The sequence below is a fragment of the Miniopterus schreibersii genome, assembly GCF_964146895.1.
Source record: "Miniopterus schreibersii genome assembly, chromosome: 22".
Classification (NCBI taxonomy): domain Eukaryota; kingdom Metazoa; phylum Chordata; class Mammalia; order Chiroptera; family Miniopteridae; genus Miniopterus; species Miniopterus schreibersii.
In genome coordinates, this window is record NC_138124.1 from 571,427 (window position 1) to 594,228 (window position 22,802).

Genomic DNA, 22,802 nt, shown 5'->3' on the forward strand with positions numbered 1-22,802 from the left:
TACAGGCAGAAAGGAGCAGAACACTCCTGGTGGGGCAATGGCACCAGCCAAGGGACAGTGTCCCAGGAACCTGTGGATAGCCTGACATCCACGGCCAGGTGGAGGCTCCAGATCCCTCCTCCAGCTCTCATCTGTTTTATATCCTTGGGTTCTCTGTAAGAATTTAGGAAAAGGGGTGGTGGGGGGGGAGCATTGTAAAGCTGTTGAAATTTTCTGGTCCAGGTGAAAATCCACGGGGAACGAGGTCTTCCATCAGCAGATGAGAGAGGAGACACAAGGGGACCCATGGGGATGGTCAAGCTGGATCACCAGTGCTGTGTCCTCACACACAGGCTGGTCTCCAAGAACCCCACTCACGGAGGTCAGCTTTGACACTCTGCCTCTGTTTCCTCTAAAGAAACCAAACACCACAAAATAAGATCCAAATAGGAGGCCTGCCCTGCACGGTGGAGCAGGAATCTTTTCAAGGGTGTCGCTGCTCCTTCAGTCACAGGAAGACCTATCAGAAGAGTGTCTGTACTGCCCCAGGACAGGACAGCTCTGCCAGAGGGACTGCAGTGACCGGAGTCCTGGGACAGGTGGGGCCACTCCTCTTGCTATGTCTTCCTGCAGGTGCCCAGGGAGACCCACCTGCCCAGCCCACCTGGTGATGAGACACGTTCAGAAGACTGACAATGCCCCAGACTGGGCTGGCTGGTTTTGTAAATGAATAGGTTGCTGAGAGCATGGAAACCCAAAAGGGAAGTCTGGAGGCACAGGTTAGGAGGTAAGAAGGTGCTGAGGGAGGAGTTACTGCTTGGTTGGGACCTGAGATCCAGGTGAACTCAGAAATCACACCTGCAGCTTGGACTAAGAAAACTTCACAAGATGCTCATATTATAAGATTTTTTAAAAAGGAGCATTATGTCTGGTGCTCACAGCATCCAAGTCCTCTCCCTTCAGTGCCTTTCACTCCCGGGTCGTCACTGCTGGAGAGGTGGAGAGAGTCTCAGTATGTCCAGTCTGAATGCTGCTGAACACGGGGAGCTGGGAGCATGCCACCTGTGGGCACAGCACAGACAGCCAGCCCCTCCGAGGCTGGACAGTTGCAGGAGGAGGAGAGGGGAATGAACCTCACAGAGTCACTCTTTCATCTCATGTAGGTGTCTTTCAAACGCTTAAACCTTAATTGCTTTCCTCATTCAACCGTCTTTCTCAAAATCTCTATCTTATAACCCTGAAGGTAAAAATAAAAGAAAACGCTGTTGTACTGCTTTCTGTGATAATGCCGCTCCATTTCCATTTCCTCGCACCACTCCAAGGACCAATCTATCTTTAGAGTCAGTATTACGAGAGGAGGGAGGCTAGAGAGCCTGGAAGGAAAAGGTGAGTGGCTGGCAAAATAATTGTTGGTAGGAATTTTAGGAGTTTCTTCAGTGTTATAAAATCAGATTTCCCCTGTGTGTCTGGGCTCCTAAATCACAGGGTGTTCCCTGTGGCAGAGACCAGAGAGGTCCCTCGGGCACAGGTCTCTACTCCCCAGCAACATGCTCAGCGCCGCAGTTTCCAGTGGGCGAGTCAGCGACCCGGCAGCACTGGGCTCTGCCCAGCAGGAGCTCGGGGCACCCACCTCCAAGGCCCGGCCACTTGTTTTGCCCCACGTCTGTCCTTTCGAAGAACGTGTAGTGCTCTGGGTGGACAAGGAAATCGTGGGCAGTGAGGCTGTGCAGACTGAAGTGTGTGGCAGGATCCTCCCAGCCTGGGCACCTGGCAGCCAATGGTGGTGGGTCACCCAGATGCCCACTCACCAGGGACACGCACCTCATCCTCCCAGGCCAGGCCCTGTCCTCCAGTCCTGAGCCACAGGTAACACCAAGTGCACGGACGTAGGCAGCTGCACGCCGGAGCAGAGAGAACAGATAATGAGGGAAGGAGGCCCAAGCAAACCGAGTGCGGACGGCAGGTGTGGGAGAGGGAGGGACACTGTCTGAATGAGGGAGACCTTCCTGGGAAGGTAAAACAGGTTCAGTCCCTGCTCTGGGCACACACATGAGGCAAACAATCGATATTTCTCTCCCCCCCCCCACCCCCATCAATAAAAGCGTATTCTCGGGTGAGGGTTAAAAAAAATCCAACATCCATAACTTGTATCTGCCTCAGGACGTAGCACATACTGAGGCTCGTGTGCCTTTCTCGGGCTATGGAGGTTTCTCAGTGCCACAGGCCATTCTGATTGTGGGTCTTTCGCAGGTGACAGAGGTCTCTCGGTGCCACAGACCATTCTGATTATGGGTCTTTCTCAGGTGACGGAGGTCTCTCAGTGCCACAGACCATTCTGATTAAGATCATTCCTCACCCTTGATGAGGAGTCAGAGTTAATGATTTTAATAATGATTTAAAGTCATAACATAAGCTCTGTGCCATGTAGGGTTTTTTTCTTTGAAAGGGAGGAAGGGGGTCTGACTAGGGATCTTGCTGGATTTGAATTTATCTGATAAAAGTTGACCTGCACAGTCGGAAGAAAGTGGGCCTGTACTCTCCCCAAACTCCAAGATCTGGCATAGCAGACCTAAGGGGGAAGCCAACTCTTCATGGAGCCTGCAGGGCCCGGGTCCCTGCTGCTCAGGGTGCTGCCCAGCTGCCCAGCAGCACTGGACCAGCATATCTGCCCTCCTCTAACCAGGCGACACCCCGTCCCCCTGGTCCTGCCTTTTATCAGGGGCCTTCCCACACTGTCCCAAACCACAAACTCCTGCCCATTCTGCCAAGTTCTGGGTTAAAAAGCCCCCATCAGAGAATTCTGTTCTGACTGCTGCCGGCTGTCCCAGGAGGGGCCTGCTGCTGGAGGAGTTCTGGTCACCGGTGGCGATCGCAACTCACTCAGCCTCCTCCTGCACAGCCTGTCATCGCCATGCAGAACTTTTTATCAATTCCAGCAGCAAAGCTCAACCTTGGGCCCCAAGTAGCTGTCAGAATTGCAGGAGTTCATGAAAATCCCCAGCTGTACAAAACCCAGCGCCTGTCCTACAATAACTTTGTAACTATACATCTACACAGGCAGTTCTTTCCCAGTGTTAGATGCAAATTAATGCTGGACACAAAGGTGCTGAATAAACTGCATGGAATTGATGTAAGAAAACAGAACTCCAGAATCAGAAACAAAGATGCGACTACTCTCTTCATGCGATCAACATAATCAACTGAACAACTACTAACCAGGGAGGCAAATGGACACTGACAACGGACATTTTACAATCGCAGCCCACAGTCGCGTGACATGAACCCCCTCTATTCATGCCACCTCTTTGCTGAGGCCTCATCCCCATAGATATAATTTTACCCTCACATGGATGGCACCTTTATATCATCAGAGAAAACATGAGCACTTGTAACATCTGGCCATAAAATGATCTGCTACTAATTTCAATCTCCACCACAGAAAGTCGTGATAGAAGGACAGCGTGTACATCAGAATTTGGGCAGTTCCCACCCTCAGCTCACGTCACCCCCAAACCCAGGGGCCGGGGTACAGCAAAGTGGAAAGCAGGCCCCAGCGTGTGGGAGCTGCAGCCTGCGTCTGCACTGGCATGGCCTGCTCAGAGGTGGCCGCAGGGCACGTCCATGCTGATGTGTCCCAACACACCAGCAGGTCCCTGGCAGCTCAGCCTTACATGGAGGCCCCTTCTGCACTGTAGGCAGTTACTTCTAGAGCTCATTTTCCCTCCAGGTCTGTGAAAGTACACTACCTGGGGAAATCATATATAGGGTGTCCCAAAAATGTATACACACTTTAACAGCCAATAACTCACTTAATTTTCACTCCTTTCCATGTTTCAATTGTTTGAAATAATGGGTGATGCCAGACTAAGCTTTGACAAGGAAAATTTATCCACTAGACTTTTTATTGGGGACACATAAAAGAGCGAATTTACGGTACAAAACCAGCAACAGTTGATGGACAAATGAGAGCGCACAACTACCTAACAGAATGGTTCTAAATGTTGGAGATTCCTGTGCTTTGAATTATCGGCAGGGCCTGGGCTAGAATGGGCATCAGTTTGAAAATGTTGACCAAAAAATATTCATTTCTGTAGACTGTTTTAAATTTTGAAAATTAGCTGTATGTTAATAAACGCTGACTTTATAATTCGTCAAAGTGTGTCTACATTTTTGGGGGACACCCTGTACTTAATGCCATAGTTTCTCCTGTGAAAAAAAAAAAGGCACCTTATTGACCCTCAGAGTTTGAACTACAGACAGAGTATGAGCCGTGCAACCTCAGATCTTTTTCTGAGAAACACTAAAAGGCGGGTCTTTGGAGCTTGAAAAAATAAACTAAGACTCAAAGAGCTGTCATTTGTATCCATGTCTAGTATTAATGAGGCCAGAGATCGCCTATAGTCGCATGATTGCAAATCATCTCATCTGAAAATCTGCACGCGGTAACGTGTGGCGAAGGGGCGAGACGTGCTGGGTCACTGGAGGGAGGTCTCACTGACACCATCACAGCGCCATCCCTGGCTTCTGCCACTATCAACACTTAAGCTACCAACACACGCTACCGAGTTATGAAGCCAACCATGAGCCATGACCCGCTTGAGAAATCACGCACAGAAATCCACAATGAGAATATCAGCAAGAAGTGAATCACTCCATCAGATCAGAAAAAATAATTTCTTACCATGTTTATTGATGACACAGGACCAATGCTGTTAACATAGATGTCAACATCGATTACGGTCGGTTTCACTGTAGAGAAAACACACATGTATTAATACTTGTGCCTGAGGGACCGAGGAGAGCGCTACTCAACTCCTCTGCCTCACGTACCCGCGCCTCCCGGGGCTGCTGAAGGGGGGACTTGCACCGCAGTTACGATTCACACCCTGCTTGTCTTTCTTTCTAAAGTTCTCAGAGGAGGTAAGGTTCTTACTTGTATTTAATAAGTTCCAGGAAAAGAGCACATGTATTTGATAAATGGCTATAAAGATATTCTGTGACGTGTTAGGCTGATTATATGGCAAAGAAAATATAAAAACATAAAATATAAAACACTGCATAGTAATTTAATACCAGCATCTTGCTACAGTATCAGGATGGCTCATGTTTATCCATCACCTGGCTGCCTCGTTATTGTTCCAAAGCAAAGATTGGGAGAGTACACACAGCAGAAAAGGGTAAGAAATACTGATTATGAGGGTCAAACACTGATTATGATGGTCACTGTGGCTTAAAGACACACACACACACACACACACTCACACCACAGACTTAAAATCCTACAACTCAGACAAGAATAACACTTTAGTAAGTCAAGGAACTATGGTTTCAACTATGAGGGCATAAAATTTACATAATGAGAAACTGTAACCCTAACATTGTGCATCACAGGCAAAACCGGTTCATTTTACCTGAAAGAACCAGGTTCTCTTTCCTTGGTAGCTGTGGAACTGGGGAGACCAGCAAGGAAATGGCTGAGAGGCAGACCCCTGGGTTGGGGCACAGGCTCTCTGCAGGGCTCCTTTTCCTCCTCACTCAGTCCCTGATAAAAGGCAGGACAGCCTCGATGTCACAATTCCTGCCCAGGAGAAAATGGACAGGCCCCTGAACCTCTGCACATGAACTGGGCTGTTTCTAGGAAGACAAGGTGATTGTATCTGCAATGAATCCAATGAGCCCCCTTCGGCTTCGCCAAGTAACAGCCATTCACATGCGAACCTTTGAGCCCCTCTTCTGGAGCTACGAGTGGCACTTCTGAGCGCGCAGTCTCTAGTTAAACTGCGCACCCAACAGTCTGCTGCTGAGCCGCATTTTCCAGCTGTTGGCATTTTGGAAAACAGGCCAACAACTCCATGTACTATGAGCACCTGTAATATTCCCAATGAGAGGACGGGTGCTCAGAGAGGGGTCCACGTGGTTCATGCCACCCCTTCCCACAGCATCAGCCACAGATCCCAGGCCACGGTGGGCTCTTGCTGTACACTCACAACCACAGTTCCTGAAAACTGCGGCTTTATGCTGTGATATTTACCTGAACTTTACACATTAAATGTGCACGTGAGACTGCAAACTGCAGCAGGAAGAGAAATGGTTTTAACATGTGTCCCGGAACCTAACAACTATGGGTGGCCCCAAACCATCCCGTGGGCAAAGGGCAGATGAGATTTCATGCTAGACAAGGACACTCCACGAAAATTATATTCACTCCCTGGGAGAGGAGAAAGCTGAAAGTGGCCCTGGGGGAGCCAATGCAACCACTCATAGTCCCTCATAAAACATGGGAACAGACAATGGCAGGGACACAGATGGGGAAAGAGGAGACACGGGGCTGGTACGTGCTGACGGGACAGAAAGTGAGGAGTAGGGAAATGCAGGTGATGACAGCTGTCCATGGAGGTGATCCCTAATGAGCTGCCCCAGACGGGGGGCAATACGGACGAGGAAGGGAGACCCCAGGGAACGCCAAGCAGACAAGCCAAGTGAGGCGATGCAGCCAGCAGGGCTGGCTGCCTGGCTGCCAAGTGGGGCTCCGCTGCTCCCCACGTCTGTACTCTTGAGAAGTTTCTTCACATCTCTGTGCCTCAGTCTCCCTATGTGTAAGAAGAGCTGACGATAGAACCTGACTCAAGATGGGAGCTGAGAGAGGTGGGTCAGATTGCTGTGAAGCACACAGTAGGTGCTCAGTGAATGTTTTGCTCTGGCTGTTGGGACCATGGAGGTAGACACAGAAAAGAACGCCCAAGTCTTGCATGTGTCACCTTCCAAGTAATGCTTACATCTAAAAGTCACCCTAGCGACTTAAATTTCTGTTTTCTCATGAACAGTTTGAATATACTGATAGAAATATTTAAACATAAAAAAGGAGGAACAAATAATACCAACCCTCATGCTCCTGAGACTTCAATCGAAGGCTCTGCCAATAGCTGGGAGCCCCCTTCTGACCTCCCTGCCTTTCAGGAAAGGAGTGGGGGGTTATCTGATCTCGGTCCCCAGCTTACTGCCCCTTCCTTTCCCTGAACTGAGTGCACTGGGCAATACGATGCATTAGCAGACTGGCCCCACCCCACCACCAACTTCCTTCCTTCAAGCAGTGCCTCCTTCAGACGGCAGTAGTGCTCACAGTTATTAATGGCACGGTAACAGGCACTGTGCATTCAATCATCATGTAACATCCTTCCTATCCCCATGTTACAGACAAGAGTTTAAACGTGACTGAGGAGATGGGATATCCCAGAGTCTGCAGCCTCACCGGAACGAAGCCCAGGGTCTGGCCCTCCACCTCCTGGGAACTTGACTTTGGTAATAAGCCCTAAGGGTTTCTGAGAAACAATGACATCAGTGGGAATATATCACCATCATCACCATCGTTGCAAATAATCTCCCCAGCTCTTCTTGAAATGTGAAGGATTCATCTCTGAGGCTTCTACTGAGTCCACCTGTACCACCTCAGCTGAGGTGTGTTTTCAAATGCTTTCTCAGCTTGGAAAATACTAGGCTATGGGGCTGGGGTGGGTGAAGGGATTTGGGTAAAAAGTGCACAGAATGGGCAAACTTGGTTAATATTCCCAATCTGCCAAGTCCCTGGGTCCATGCAAAAATATTTCACATAGCCTAGTATTGGCACATTAGACCTAAGGACATACATAAGCAAAAAGTGAAAGAGTGGGAGATACTCCATCCAGATGGGAACCTAAAGAAAGCAGGGGTGGCCATGCTGAAATCCGACGACAGAGACTTTAAGGCAAAGAAGGTCACTATGTGGTGATAAAAAGGCCAGTTCACCAGGGACCTACAGGAGTGACGAATACATGTGCAGCTGACATCAGCTCCCAAATACATGAGGCAAACACTGACAGGAGGGGGAATAAATTAGACACATTGACAGGAGGAGCCTTCAATCACCCACTTTCAATTACGGAGAGAGCAACCAGACAGAAGATCAACAGGAATCAGACGATTTGGACAACACGAGAGACCAAGTGCACCAAAAATACAAAGCACCACCCAACAAAAGCTGAATTTGAGTTCTGCTCCAAGGCCATGGAACGGTCTTTGAATAGTCTACATGTCACGCCACAAAACGAGTCTTAACAAATTTAAGAAGACTGAAGTGATATGTAGAAGTAACTTATCTAACTACAATGTAATAAAACTAGAAACAAAGATGAAAGGGGAAACAGGAAAATTCACAAATATGTGGAAATTGAATAACTCTCTTATTTTTAAAATATTTTTATTGACTTTTAGAGAGAGAGGAACATCTATGTTATAGTTCGGCTGCCTCCTGCACGTCCCACACCAGGGATCCAGACCGCCACCTGCGCATGTGCCCTGACCAGGAATTGAACCAGCAGCCTTTTGGGGTGCGGGACCGCAAAGCCCAACCAACCAGGCCACACCAGCCAAGGCGGAATAACTCTTATACAACGAACAAGTCAAAGAAAACATCACAAAGGAATTTTAGAATATCTGGAAACAATGAAAACAAAAACACAGTATTCCCAAACTTACAAGATGCAGCAAAAGGAGTGCTAAGGTGGACGTTTACAGCAGTAAATACCTACATTAAGAAAAGGAAAGATCTCAAACCAATAATCTAACTTAGTATCTCAAGGACCTACAGAAAGGACAAACTCAACCAAATTAGCAGAAGGGAGGAAATAATAATGATTACAGCCGAGATAAACAAAATAGAGAATCAAAAAAATCAACAAAACCAGGAACTGATTCTTTGAAAAGATCAGTAAAATTAACAAACCCTTAGTCAGACTAAGTAAAAAAGGGGGAGAAGTCCCAGTTAAGTGAATTATAAATGAAAGAAAGGATATTACATCTGATGTCACACAAATAAAAAATTATGAGACCAACATGAACAATTAAGCACCAACTAACTGGATAACCTACAATAAGTGGATACACTTGCATAAACATAAACCTACCAAGTGGGAAAATGAAAAAATATAAGTCTGAACAGACTTCTAACTAGTAACAAGATTGAATCAGTAATAAAACCTCCTAACACAGAAAAGCCTGGGCCAGATGGCATCACTTGGGATGTTTATCACACATTTAAGGAGGAATCCACAGCAGTCCTCTCAAAGCTTATGCAAAAGACTTCAAAGGAGGAGAAACTCCCAACCTCACTCTATGAGGTCGGCATCATTACTCTGATACTAAAAAGCTGGACAAAGACACCACGAGAGGAGAACAGACTAATACCTTTGATAAATTCTGATAAGAAATTATCAATAAAACACTAACAAGCAGAATTCAACAGCAAATTAAAATTATCATACACCATGAACAAGTAGGAAATAGCCCTGGGATGCAAGGTGGCTCAACGTACAAAAATCAATTACTGTAACATTAAGAGAATTAAGGAAAAAACATGATAATCTCAACTGAGTCATAAAAGTATTTGACATAATTCAACATCCTTTCATGATAAAAAAAACCTTTCAATGAACTAGCAACAGAGGAAAACTACCTAAACATAATAGGCACACACCAAAAAAGAAAATTAAAGGCATCCAGACTACAAATAAAGAAGAAAATTATCTGTTTACAGAAACATTTTCTTGTAAATGGAAAACTCTAAAGATTCTACACACACACACAATCACTAATAAACAAATTCATCAAAGTTGCAGGATTAAAAAAAAAATCAATGAAAGTCAGTTGTGTTTCTATACACTAACAATAAACCACGTGAAAAACAAATTACATAAACAGTTCCCTGTATAGTAGCATCCAAAAGAACAAAATATGTAGAAATAAACTCAACGGGGCAAAGGACTTGTACACTGACCACCACAAAACATGGATGAGAGAAATTAAAGACGACACCAGTAAGTGGAAAGACGTCTTGTGTTCATGGACTGGAAGGACTGACATTTTTAAGATGTCAAAACAATCCAAAAACATCCTACAGGTTCAATTCTAACCCTGTCAAAATACCAATGCACTTTGGGTAGAAACAGAAAATCCCATCCTAAAGTTCATATGGAATCTCAGGGGACCCTGAAGAGCAAAACTTTAAAAAAAGGAAGAGTGAAGGTGGCAGTCTCAGGCTTCCCCGTTTCATACCATACTACAAAGCAACAGTAACCAAGACACGCAGGAGCAGCACAAAGATAGACACATAAACCTATGCAAGAGAACAGAGAACCCAGAAATAAACCCTTGTGCACACGGCCAAATGATTTTTGACACGGGTGCCAAGATTCTATAATGGGAAAGGACACTCCCTTCAACAAATGATGATGAAAAAACTGGGTATCTCCATGTACAAGAGCGAAACTAGACCCTTAGCTAACCGCTAGAGCGGCTGTATAACTATCTTGCTAGTGATGAGCACTGCGAAAGGGTTAAACCTGAGCGCTGAGATAAAGCAACTACGGTTGGCGCGGGCGCTTACACTGGGGACAGTGGCTCACTCCCGCACAGCCACTGCACCCAGTGTAACCTAGATGGCTGACACAGCCTTGCAGTGCCAGAAAAGGACACATGAGGAGGAAAAGAAATTCAACAGAAAATAGCCAAGCAATTTCCAAAAGTGATGCAAGATACCAAATCACAGATCTAAGCTACTCATAGAAGTCCAAGAGTTATAAATATAAGTGTAGGTATGTCATTATCAAACTGCTAAGTAGTACGTAGAGAAAAAAATCTTGAGAGGTCAAATAAAGGTATATTATAGAAAGATTGACAGCTGATAGATACATCATGAGAAACAACAGAGACCAGAACATGACGATGCAAGATTTTTAAACGACTGCAGGGGGAAAAAATAAGCTGTAATTCTGCACCTGGAATGTTCTTTGAAAATCAAGTCAAATGAACATATCCTCAGCCAGGCAGACTGTGAACTCATCTGCAGCAGACCTGCGCTGAGAGGAGTAGTAAAGGCAACACTTCACACGATTACTGACCTGCAGCTCACGGAACCTGGGTGTGCATGGGAAGGAACCGAAGATTCCTTCCACAGGGAAGAGGGGCTATGTTCTCCTCGGTAAGGTTTAATTTAGCTCAATCAAAATTCGTTATTGCCCCACGATGACAAAACATTATACCAAAGAGAAAATAGGCACAAATTAGATGAACTGCCTTCGAGACTCCTACAGTGAGGTTACAAAAATAAGATGTGCGTGCCTGAGTAGAGAACAAACTTGAGAGCAGTATGTTCTATAAAACTACACATGGATTGCAGAGTTGACTGTGGTTTGCAGAGAAAGCCCAGTGGACAAAGTGACCTTTGAAGTGAGTCAGCACTGATAGGAACAGGTTGCCCAGGTGCTCACAACAGCAGGAGCAGCTGTATGGAAAGTGTTAATCTCTAATATCTCCTGGGGTTATTACACAGCTCCTTTGTCTTTAGCAGGTATTGAGCATGCATAAAACAAAGAAGGAAAATATGTTTGGAAAAACGGTTGTTATAAAAATTATAATAAAAGTTTGCTGCCAGGCCCTGGTTGGTGTGTCTCAGTTGGTTGGGCATTGTCCCATGCACCAAAGGCTGCAGGTTGGAGTCCCCATCAGGGCACATGCCTGGGGTTGTGGGCTCAATCCCCAGTAGGGGGTGTGCAAGAGGCAGCCAACCCATGTATTGCTCTCACATCGATGTTTCTCTCTCCCTCCCTCTTCCTTCCTCTCTCTCTAAAAAAAGTCAATAAAAAAAAAAAAAATGTTTGTTGCCAGAATAAAATATTTGACTTTGATGTTGAAGATTTTTACCGAGGGAGGGCTTTGTGTCACAACTAACTCATCCGGATGGTTCTGGCAACAGTCTAAAGCTGCAGGGATGAGATGGGTAATTGCCAGGTCAGTTGGGACCTATTTTAGAAGGTCTGCATATGTAAGAGTCTGACAGACTAGCTATGCACCTCAAATACCCACAAGTAAATTAGAAATGTAGATCTACGGGGGAACATGGTCTAGGCCTAAGAAATCAATTTTGGAAAATATATATTAATATGTAGGGATGTAGTTAAAGCCACAAATACTAACGTTACTATCAAATTGAAGATGACTGTATAAAAAGGAGAAGGGAACAAGAAATAGCATAGCAAAGGGCCGGGAACCTGGGTGACAGGAGGAGGAACAGAAGAGGGGAAGGGAGAGAGAGGTCACTGTAACACAGGGGCCAAGGTTCTACAGAATGCAGTGGAGAGAGAAGACTTTTGAAAGGGCTAACAGAATTGAAAAGAGTTGATGCTGTGGTCTAAATTTAAAATAAGAGTAAGAATTTCATTGTCTATGCAGCTGTGAGTTATGCCACAGACCAAATTCTGGGTTAGTGGAATGGGAAAGAGAATGAAGACAAAGATGGTGAAAATGAAGCTTGTCCTAATCTACGACAGGGAGTTTGGGGCACACTCTCACGTGTTGTTAACAAAGGGGGGCAGAGATGAGAACCGAGAAGAGGATGGCATAGATCAAAGGTAACATGGAGGGAAAGTCACTGAGAGAGAGAGAAGGTGGGACGAGGTGTGGAAATAATTCAAGAGCCTGGAGCTGGCGAAACCTAACTTTCTTCTAACTCCGCTATTTCTGAAATGGAAACTGACACTACCCTAGATCTCCTTTTGATCTAGGAATGTCCGGGAATATTATTTTGACTACAGTGAAGCTGCCTCCGTTTTTCTGGCAAAAGGACCACACAAAGTTGATATAATTCTAGAATATCTAACTGTGAATGCTGGAGGTAGGACCCTCTGCATCCTTACCGCCTCGGCATTCCATGATGAGAAACCTTTCAGGGCAACGTGTCAACAGAGATATGGCAGATTGCCTGGTAGATGGATATGTGTTATGTGTGGGGAGGGGGCGGATCTAAGTATGCAACACATCAGCCTAGATACACAAATGTGTCAGCACAGATACCCAAAGTGTCAGCCTAGATATGCAACGTATCAGGGTAGGTATATAACACACCAGCCTAGATATGCAACGTATCAGCATAGGTATATAACATATCAACCTCAGCATGCAACATATCAAGCAGTGCTAGCCTTTTAGGGTTAGGAGACACTGGTTGGAGAACACAGGACTGCCCTCCATCCCCAGGGAATGCGTTCCATCTTTGGGAAGTGGTCAGTTCTGTGCTGGCATATGCATGTAACCCCTGGAGCACGGCCAGCCCTTCTTGGTGGCCCATTCTACTCTAGCTCCCACTTTGCATCGACAGTGACGTATTTGGAACACTGGCCCTCAAAAGGTTCTGCTTGGGGGACGATAGCTGTCTTGGTGGTTAACACTTACTGACCTGTTACAACACAGTCATGATTTCGGCACAAAGTGGACCAGGTGAAGTCCTAGGCAAGTGAGTACATATTAGAAGTTGAAGAACACTGGCACTATTCCCTGCCTTTCTCAAATCTCCTTACCTGGCTAGAGCTTTTCTTGCCTTTCTTGTTTATCTATCTATGTAGATATATGTGTATTTATTTATTTATTGAAATCTAAAAGGTTTCTTTTTCATCTTCATGTGTCACTTTCCAGAATACAGAGTGGCAAAGACAAATCAGGGCAAGACAGAGGAGAAAAGAGCAACGGCTCCAAAGACAAACCGCCCTTTTCCAACATGGGTCAGTCATCCGCATGGGCTGCTGTCAATAGTCGAGCTCTGTGAACTTAGGGTTTTCAAACCAAGCCAGGGGAGCCCAGCAGAGCGCATCTGAGGGGCTTCTGCGGATGCCCGAGGCAGCAGGAGAGTGAGCTGCAGACCAAGTCTCTTCTAGGCAGAACAGGTGCCAGGCTTGAGCAGAGCCTAGAAATGCACAGACAATGTTTCCCCTCGATTTCTTCCCCCTCCCCGCTCTTCTGCCTCGCCCTCTCCTAATTCTCTTCTCTGGGAATGTACCTCACACCCGGGGGCTGCAGAATTTGTGCAGAAAAGGGAACAAATTCTGGATTTTCCTCTGACCCAGCTACCCAGGTACTCCTGAGATGGCCCAGGGGGTCCACCATTGCACAAGCTGAGCTGCACACTGATCACTGAGCAGAAGCATCAACTCATAGTGACCCGGAAAGCAAATAGAAGGCTGCTCTACTGGTGCCATTTATGACCTGAGTGTTACTCCTTTCCTTTCCCTCTGACTTAATAAAAATCATGCGTGCCTCTTTGGTCGGTAGGAAGTGGTGAAGGGAGATATTAAAAAAAAGGAAAAACCCTCCAGCACCTAACGTTTAGACAAGCAATTTCAGAATGTAACGAAACAGCCAAATTAAGTAGTTTCATTTATGGAAGCTACAGCCACCTGCCAGCTCCTGTCAGAGCAGGGTCCGGGCCACTGTACCCCAGAGTCCAGGTGACTGTACCCCTCATCCCAGGCCACTGTACCCAAGAGCCCACTCCCGACTAAATCTGAATGATTATCACTCAGAAGTTTCCTATCCCATCTATATTTAGAACAATTATTCACTATAATTTTGGAATCAAAATGAAGAGCTTTTACACATTATTTGAGTGATAAAAAATATTCATCTGAAAGTACAACCCAAATATTAAGTATGTGAGACTGTGAAAAAGTCTGTCGCTGTTTCTAGCCATTTGGGTTCACTGTAACCTTCCAGAATAACCATCATGCTAAATATTCGGCGACTACGCTCCAATATATTTGAGGTTAATGCTCAACACTGATACGAGGTGTAATTTTTTTCTGTTACATATTAAAATAATTATTTAGCTGAATTATTTTTCAATGACCCATACCCTGGGGACACAGGGACTAATTTCAGTTCACCACAAGTGTCTCATGTCATAGCATCTGCGACAGTATAATAAGAGTTTACATTACTAGCTAGAAGAGGGTGGACAGCAGGTGACATTAGGAAACTTTTTCTAATGTTTGATTTTGTAGAATATATGTCTTGATAAAGCCCAAAGCACTGATTCAGATAAGTCAGTAACTACTGAAGAGATCAAATGCAGTGATCTTTCCCCATTTCTCTTGCTAAGCATGCCCAAGTCTTTGATCTAGAACTGTGAAAACCCTGCTAGGTTTTTGGAGGTGGCCACTCACTCCCATGCCCTGCAGGTAGAAGTATACAGAGGGTGGCCCGAAAGATGTAAACACACACCTTGAATAATTATAAAGGCAGTGTTTATTAAAATACATTTCATTTTCAAAATTGAGCTGTAAGCTGTTACAGTGTGTGTACATTTGGAGGGACACCCTGCATCAAGGCAACTTATTCCAGGTGCTCACGCCTTGCTCATGTGAAGGGGGAGGTTCCACTCTATAATGAGCAAGCCAAGGCCAGGGTCACCTACTCCCCTCCCCCGCCAAGCTGGGGCAGCAGAGATGGCCCCACTACCCTCCCCCACAGAGCTGGCACAGCAGAGATGGTCCCACTACCCTCCCCCATGGAGCTGGCACAGCAGAGATCACCCCAGTACCCTCCCCCACTGAGCTGGCACAGCAAAGATGTCACTCTGGGAGCAGTGGGCTGCTGTTCCAGGCCCCAGAACTACTAGAGGCAGAGATTCCTCCCAGGATTAGAGGAAGGCCGTAGGTAGGAAGGAGCCTGCAGCTCTGCAGAAGGGGAGACATTATGTGGCACAGAGTGTGCAGTGTCGTGCCCAGGGGTGTTGTGAAAAGAGGGCCGATCTTGGGAGAACACCTAAGAGGCATCTTAGCTTTATGGTCCTGGAAACAAAGCAAAATAGTAGAAGCAGGTTAACAAAGGGCCAGAAAAGGTGACATCTACAGTCCTCCGGGAAGCACAGGCAACCCTGGGTGTCAGAAATTCTGTGCAGAGGGGCTAAGCTGTACCCATCCAAGAGCAGTCAGAGAAAGGCATGGGATGCACTGGAAACATTCCCCAAGCCACAGACAGACACATCAACAAAATGAAAGGGGGAGCCCAGTGTATGGGAGAACATACTTGCCAATGACACATCTGATAAAGGGTTAATTTCCAAAATATATAAAGAACTCATACAACTCAACAAAAGGAAGACAATCCAATTAAAAAATGGGCAGAGGACCTGAATAGACAGTTCTCCAAAGAGGACACACAGATGGCCAAGAGACATATGAAAAAATGCTCAACATTGCTAATCATCAGAGAGATGCAAATTAAAACCACAATGAGGTATCACTTCACATCTGTCACAACGGCTACTATCAACAAATCAACAAATGACAAGTGCTGGAGAAGATGTGGAGAAAAGGGGACCATCCGACACTGCCGGTGGGAATGCAAACTGGTGCAGCCACTGTGGAAAACAGTATGACGGTTCCTCAAGATATTAAAAATGGAGCTGCCATTTGACCCAGTGATCCCACTTCTGGGACTATATCCTAAGAATCCCAAAACATCAATTTGAAAGAATATATGCACCCCTATGTTCATAGCAGCACAATTTACAATAGCTAAGATCTGGAAACAGCCCAAGTGCCCATCTCAGCTGTGGCACATTCACACCATGGAGTACTATGCGGCTGTCAAAAAGAAGGATCTCTTACCCTTTGGGACAGCATGGAGGGACCTCGAGAGCATTACACTAAGCAGTCAGAGAAAGACAAGTATCACATGATCTCACTCATATGTGGAATGTAATGAACAAAATAAACTAATGAACAAAATAGGTCCAGAGTCATAGAAGCATGGAACAGACTGAGGGATCTCAGGGGGAAGGGGGGAGGGGAGGTAAAGGGGGATAGGCAGAGATTAACCAAAGAACTTACAAGCATATATGCATAGATCATGGACACAACAATAGCGTGGTGAAGGCACGGCATGGGGTGGGGGCTGGGTGGAGGGGGACAAAAGGGGAGATGGGAGACATTTGTAATATGTCAACAATTAAAAATATATAAATATATAAATAAATAAAAAAGAAACACACTTCAAACATAGTGACCAATACAGGTTAAAACTAAAGAATGGAAAGACCTATATCACAGTAACACTAGTCAAAGTAAGCTGGAGCATCTATCTTAATGTCACACGGTAGATTTCACATATGCATTTAATCAGGAGGACCTAAAAATCGTGCTTTCCCCCTGATAACAGTGCTTTAAAATTCATGATTCAAACACTGACGTGGTTACACACAGAAATAGATCCACAGGCACTCCAGAGATTTCAATACCATACGCTCAGTACAGACAGAATAGACTTTAAAAACCAACATGTAGACTTCTCCAGAAATATGAGCCAACTCCACGTAGTTGGTCTAATTTACAGAATACTCCACCTAACAGTAGCAGAACATGCATTCTTTCAGGTGGGCGCCAATCCAGACCACATTCTCAGCCATAGGACAAAACTCAGTGAGTTTGAAAGGATTCAGGTCATATACAGAGTATGCTTTTTAACCACAGTGGAGTTAAATTAGAAATCACTAACAGAAAGATACTTGGATTAACTCACATATTCGGAAAATGACACCACACATCTAAGTGAACTACATACATGTGTCAGAAAAGAAATAAAAAAGAAAATTAGTAGATATTGTTTTTACTGAATGTAAATGAACCCAAAACGCTGGAAGCTGTGGGACACCACTGTAGCAACCAACATGAAATCAGAAAACAAGACCCCAAATCAGTGACTTACTCCCCACATAAGAAATTAAAAACAGAGAAAATAAAATCCCCAGCAAGCATAAGAATGGTAGGAATACAGATCTAAGTGGAAATCGGTTAACTAGACAGCAGAAAGACAATTACTATTCCGAGCTGGCAGATGGGGCTGGGCCATGATCTGGGTATTTTCAAGAGCTCTGCAGGTAACTCTGGTGCAGAGCCAGACTTGTGAGCTATTGCACGGATTTCCTCTAGAACCCTCCAAACGATGATACTCTACAAAACCACAATTTTACATCTGCAATTTCCCTCAAGTGTAAATGAGCAGGATAACGGCCCAATCAGCATGGGCACAGTAGTACTTTGTAAAAAGTGAGATATTGTGGATCAGGATGCTAATTAGAGAATGATAAAATGCCAACAGCTGAACAGAAATCTCAGGAGAAGACAAAGCCTGTGACAGTGGGGCTGTCTGGGGCTGTTTCACTGCTCATAAACCAAACCGGGGCAGCAGCTGAGACAGCGTGGGCCTGGGGCACAGCAGAAGGGAGGCACTGACACTTTCTGCCCACTGTCCTTGAGCCAGGTGTCATAATCTGTAATTCTTATGAGACTCGGATGTAGTGGGTATTTTAAAATTTTATTTATTGATTGATTTTTAGAGAGAGAGAAACATGGATTTGCTGCTCTACTTATCTATGCACTACTGGTTGTTTCCTGTATGTGACCTGACCAGGGATCAAACCCACAACCTTGGCGTATGGGGACAATGCTCTAACCCACTGAGCTACCCGGCCAGCTAGGGCCTTGGGTGTTCTCATTACTCCACTTAGGGGTGGAAACCTATAGCTCAGCGAGGCTGTTTCTGTCTCTCGCTGAATCTGTTCATAACTGGTAGAAGAACCCATCACCGCAAATCCATCACTGAGTCCAGACCTGTTCTCACTCAAACGCTCTCTAACAGCATGAAGCAGTCTGGCTTGGATCCTCCAGCACTAATAAATAAACATTAGAAACAGATCATCTGTTATTCTATGAACCGAACTGAATATTCAAATCCAGTGCAGTCGTTAGATTATACATAGGGACACGTGACCTGTTATTTACCAAATTACATATAAGAAAAAATAAAATACGTTTACTTTGAAACCTCATTGTATGTTCTCTACAAGAAAAAAACTACAGCTGAGTAAAAAGTCTTTGTGGCCTGGCAGGGTGGCCCATTTGTTTTCACATATGTTATCTACAACAAAACTAACTCCTGACCTACTTGGGGTCACACTCCCAAGCCGTCCTGCACATGGAAAGGTTGTGGGTTCAATTCCCAGTCAAGGTACATACCTAGGTTGCAGTTCAATCACAAGTCTGGGTAGGTACAGAAGGAAACCGACTGACGTTTCTCTCTCACCTCTCTTTCTTCCTCTCTCTCTCTAAAAAAAGTTATAAACATATCCTTAGGCAAGGATTAAAAAGAAAAGTCTGTGTATGAATGAACGGCATACACAGGCTCTAACACAGCCGTGCCTTGCCCGGAGCTCGCCTCAGGGGAGAGTTCTATGTGAGGCCAGGAAAGGAGTGTCGTGTGAAATGCTCAGTCCTAAGGTGTGTGTGCGATAAGATCACTGCCCAAAATGGGGGGCTGGGAAGGGTATGTGGGGATGGGTCACCTACCAACCTACACTGAGCTGAGGAAATGGGTCTCAATTTAGTGTCCTCTGGATGCCTAATTAGTCTCTCATGGAGGTGACAGGTATAATTTCTGCAGGAAATTTGTTCCCACCTCCCTTATGCATTTGAATTAACTTTGTGAGAGAACCAGTTAACTAAGTCTACAGTAATAGCTTTTATTTCGAGCACAGCAATTAAGAATGTCTGTTTCCTCTCCTCCTCCATCTGTTCTGAGAGTGGAGTGAATACATTTGAATTATTTTCTGGATATGCAGCCATTGCCAGGAAACGACAACTCAGCCGTCTGCGTGGTAGGCTGTGGCTTCCAGGTGAGGACCAGCCAGGCCACCCTAAACGCACAGCGCAGTTACCTCAGGAGCATTCAGAGATGAAAAGATCATTGACCTGAGTTAGTCAGAGGGGTCGTGTGAAAATCAGTGCCCAGCTGGGGCAGTGAGACTGGACCCATCAGGAGCTATGCTTTAGGGAGCCCAAAATACCCCGCACCCTGCCTCCAACTCCCTCTTCCTCTGACATGCAAGTGCCTACACTTCCGTCCATACTCCATCCCCTTGGCTGACACTTGTGTTTTTCTTCTTCTTCTCTTTTTTTGTTTCTCTTCCTTTCTTTCTTTTTCTTTCTTTCTCTTTTCTTTCTTTTTCAAAGAAAGAGAGGAAAAAGAGAGAGAGAAACATGGATTTGCTGTTCCACTTATTATGCGCCATTGGTTGATTCTCATATGGGCCCCACAACCTTGGCATATTGGGGCGACGCTCTGACCAAGTGATCTACCTGGCCAGGGCCTATTTTTCTTAAATTGTGGAAACCAGCAGGATGAGGGACAACTGTATTCTATTATAAATCAGTGTGTTCCTAACACACTTGACTCTTTTACAGCCCCCCCCCATCTCAAGATTCTGTCAGTCGTCCGCTATGAACTCCCAGGACCCTGGGGCAGGCCTGGCTGCACTCACACACCAGGAACTAGCTCAGGAACAAGTGGGGCTTTCTCCAGCCTTCCACTCTCAGACCCAGGCCTCTCAGCAACATCGCATCTGCCACCAGCAGCCTTTAAGCATTCATGTTATAGTTCTATGGGAACTCAATTAGGCTCATAGTTTCTCAGTGAAAAGCGTTAAAGAGCAGCATAGTAAAGCTTGCTTTAGAAACTATTCTTAGGCCCACTTATCATTTCTTTTGTTTGTTTGTTTTTCTGTTAATCCTCACCCAAGGATATTGTCTCCATTGACTTTTAGAGAGCGGGAAGGAGAGAAAAGAGAAACATCAATGTGAGAGAGACACATCAATTGGCTGCCTCCCTTACCCCGACTGGGCCTGGGGATCAAACCTACAACTTAGGTATGTGCCCTTGACCAGGAATCAAACCCGAGAGGGCTGACACTCTAACCACTGAGCCAAACTGGCCAGGGCCCACTTGTTATTTTAGCTGTTTTCACATATATTATCTACAACAAAACTAACTCCTGACCTACTTGGGGTCACATTTCCACTATTTAGTGACTTCCTCTTTTCCCTTTATTTGGAACATGCCCCTGGAATGGGCAGAGGTCCGCCCAGAGAGGGCCGGCCCAGGTCACTCTAGTGCTCCTGAGTCAGAGTCCGGCTGCCACGTCCAGCTCTGGTCACCTGGAGAGAAGCAGCTGCAAGGATATCTCCTCCAGTACTATGGCTCAGAAGGGGTATGGGCATCCCCAGAGGAGGATACAGGGTCCCCGCTGTCTGCCCTGGTACAGCAGCAGCACAGCTCACATCCTCTCCCCTGCACCAGCTTTCTCTTACACTGGATGCCCATCACTGCACATTTAGAAGTTGTGACTAAACTGGGAAAAGCTTTAGAAAAGCCTGGCAAAGAAGTTGACAGGCAAAGACCTGAACAAGAGGAATAAAGTTAATCCAAGATTAACCAGAGTCAAGAGAAGAGGGTTTGCATGTTCTGCCTGAATTAAATGAACCCCCAGGCCACATCCACGCACGGCACGTGTTCTCCAGTGCCCGTTCACCTGTGATGTTTCCAGCACTGATGGAGTTTGGCACAGACTGTCCCGATTATGGAAAGGGATCAGTACTCTGTAACAATCTATTTTCCAGAGAGTGGTTCCAATTTCTAGACACCCTGAAGGCAGAGAAATTCAGTCGGGTCATTACCCTTCCTTTGCACAATTCTCTTATTAAAAGGTTTATCTTCCTCCAGCCATTTCAAGCTCATATGACAAGATCTGGTCCCAAGATAAACGACACCCTGCATAACCCTGAACCAGTAAGGACACAGCTGAAGTATTACTTAGAATGACGGATAGTTACAGGCAGGGGACTGAAACAGATACATCCATAATTTAGGAGTTAGTTGAGGAGAGAGAATAGCTGAGAAAGTAGGGAGTATTTTTAAAACATAATGATTGCAGTTTGTATTATGAAAACTAATTAGAGGAGTCCACGTGGACATGTTACTTCTGAGCCATGTAAGTGAGGCTTTTCAATTTGTCCTATTTTTTGTTGACAATGACAGTGATGAGCAGTTTCAACAGTTTCCTGGTGTTGGATCTTCATGGACGCGGTAGCAGTGAGAAGGCTGGGAGATGCTGATGTAACCTTAGGCATCTACAGTTAGGAACTGAGAACTGTATCTTGAGTGAAGGGATTGATTCTCAGCTGCAGGATTATGGAAAGTACACAAAGACGGTGCAGAAACTGGTTCATGGTGACTCCATATTACGTCATCAAGACAGTCCTTCAAAATGTAGTACCCCTTTTAGAGATGGAAATCTGATGCTGGAAGTATCTCAGGGGAGAGATACTTGACTGCCCCAGCAGGGAGGTGAGGGAGGTGCAGGCGATTGGAGAAGGCTGCTCGCAGGAGGTAAACTGAGGCTCGAAGGAAAGTAAGGATGAACCCAGGGCAGGAGTGGGGGGAGAAAAGCACTAAGAGCTCAGAAGCTGGGATCACAGGGCAGCAAAAGCAAGGCTCCAGATAGGAAAATGGGAGACTTGCTGTCCCTGAAGGTATAATATGTGAGGTGAGAAATATCAGGAAATGAAAGAAGTAGGCAAGTGGCTTACCTCTTTGTGTCATTTTACGGGACCTGGACTAAAAGAAAAATGCTCTTTGGAGTCTCTCCTTTTCGTCCCATCAGAACACAAGGGGGGACAGTGTCGTGTGGCTCCCCACTTGTCCCAGGGCAGGGCTTAGAATAAATGCTCAGCAAATACTGGTTGACTGACTGAGGAGGGAGGAAGTGACAAGGGAGGTAAGCATTAAGCTGGTAATTACAATGAACTAATGATAAATCCATACATAGCACGATGTGGTGTAAATATAGGTCGATTCCCCTCAACAAGGAGGCACGGTAGTTATAACAAATAGGTTACATGTGAAAAAGCAGTGAGAAAAGGAACCTGTATTTTTATAGGAAATTCTCCTTCAAAGCAGAGCCCTCCTAAACCATGAAGGAAATGTTACCCAATTCAGCATCTTTTACCAGGAGAGATGCCCCGACTGCATGTCCGAGAGGGGCTGGATTCTGCCACTCAGACATGATTTTGCATTTAAATGAGACAGGAAGCGGTATCCTAAGATGATGTGATCATCTGGTCACTCTG

At 45.5% G+C, this 22,802-nt stretch overlaps 1 protein-coding gene across 2 annotated transcripts in view; it reads right to left on the reverse strand.

The window, feature by feature from the left end:
• Positions 1-22,802, reverse strand: part of GABRG3 (gamma-aminobutyric acid type A receptor subunit gamma3) — a gene marked incomplete at both ends in the record, with an annotated part of 209,399 nt that overhangs the window by 175,589 nt on the left and 11,008 nt on the right. For both annotated transcript variants that reach the window (XM_081124442.1, XM_081124441.1), the window contains one exon: positions 4,661-4,728. In XM_081124442.1, the coding sequence (XP_080980568.1) occupies positions 4,661-4,728 (68 nt within the window). The remainder of the gene's footprint in view (positions 1-4,660; positions 4,729-22,802) is intronic.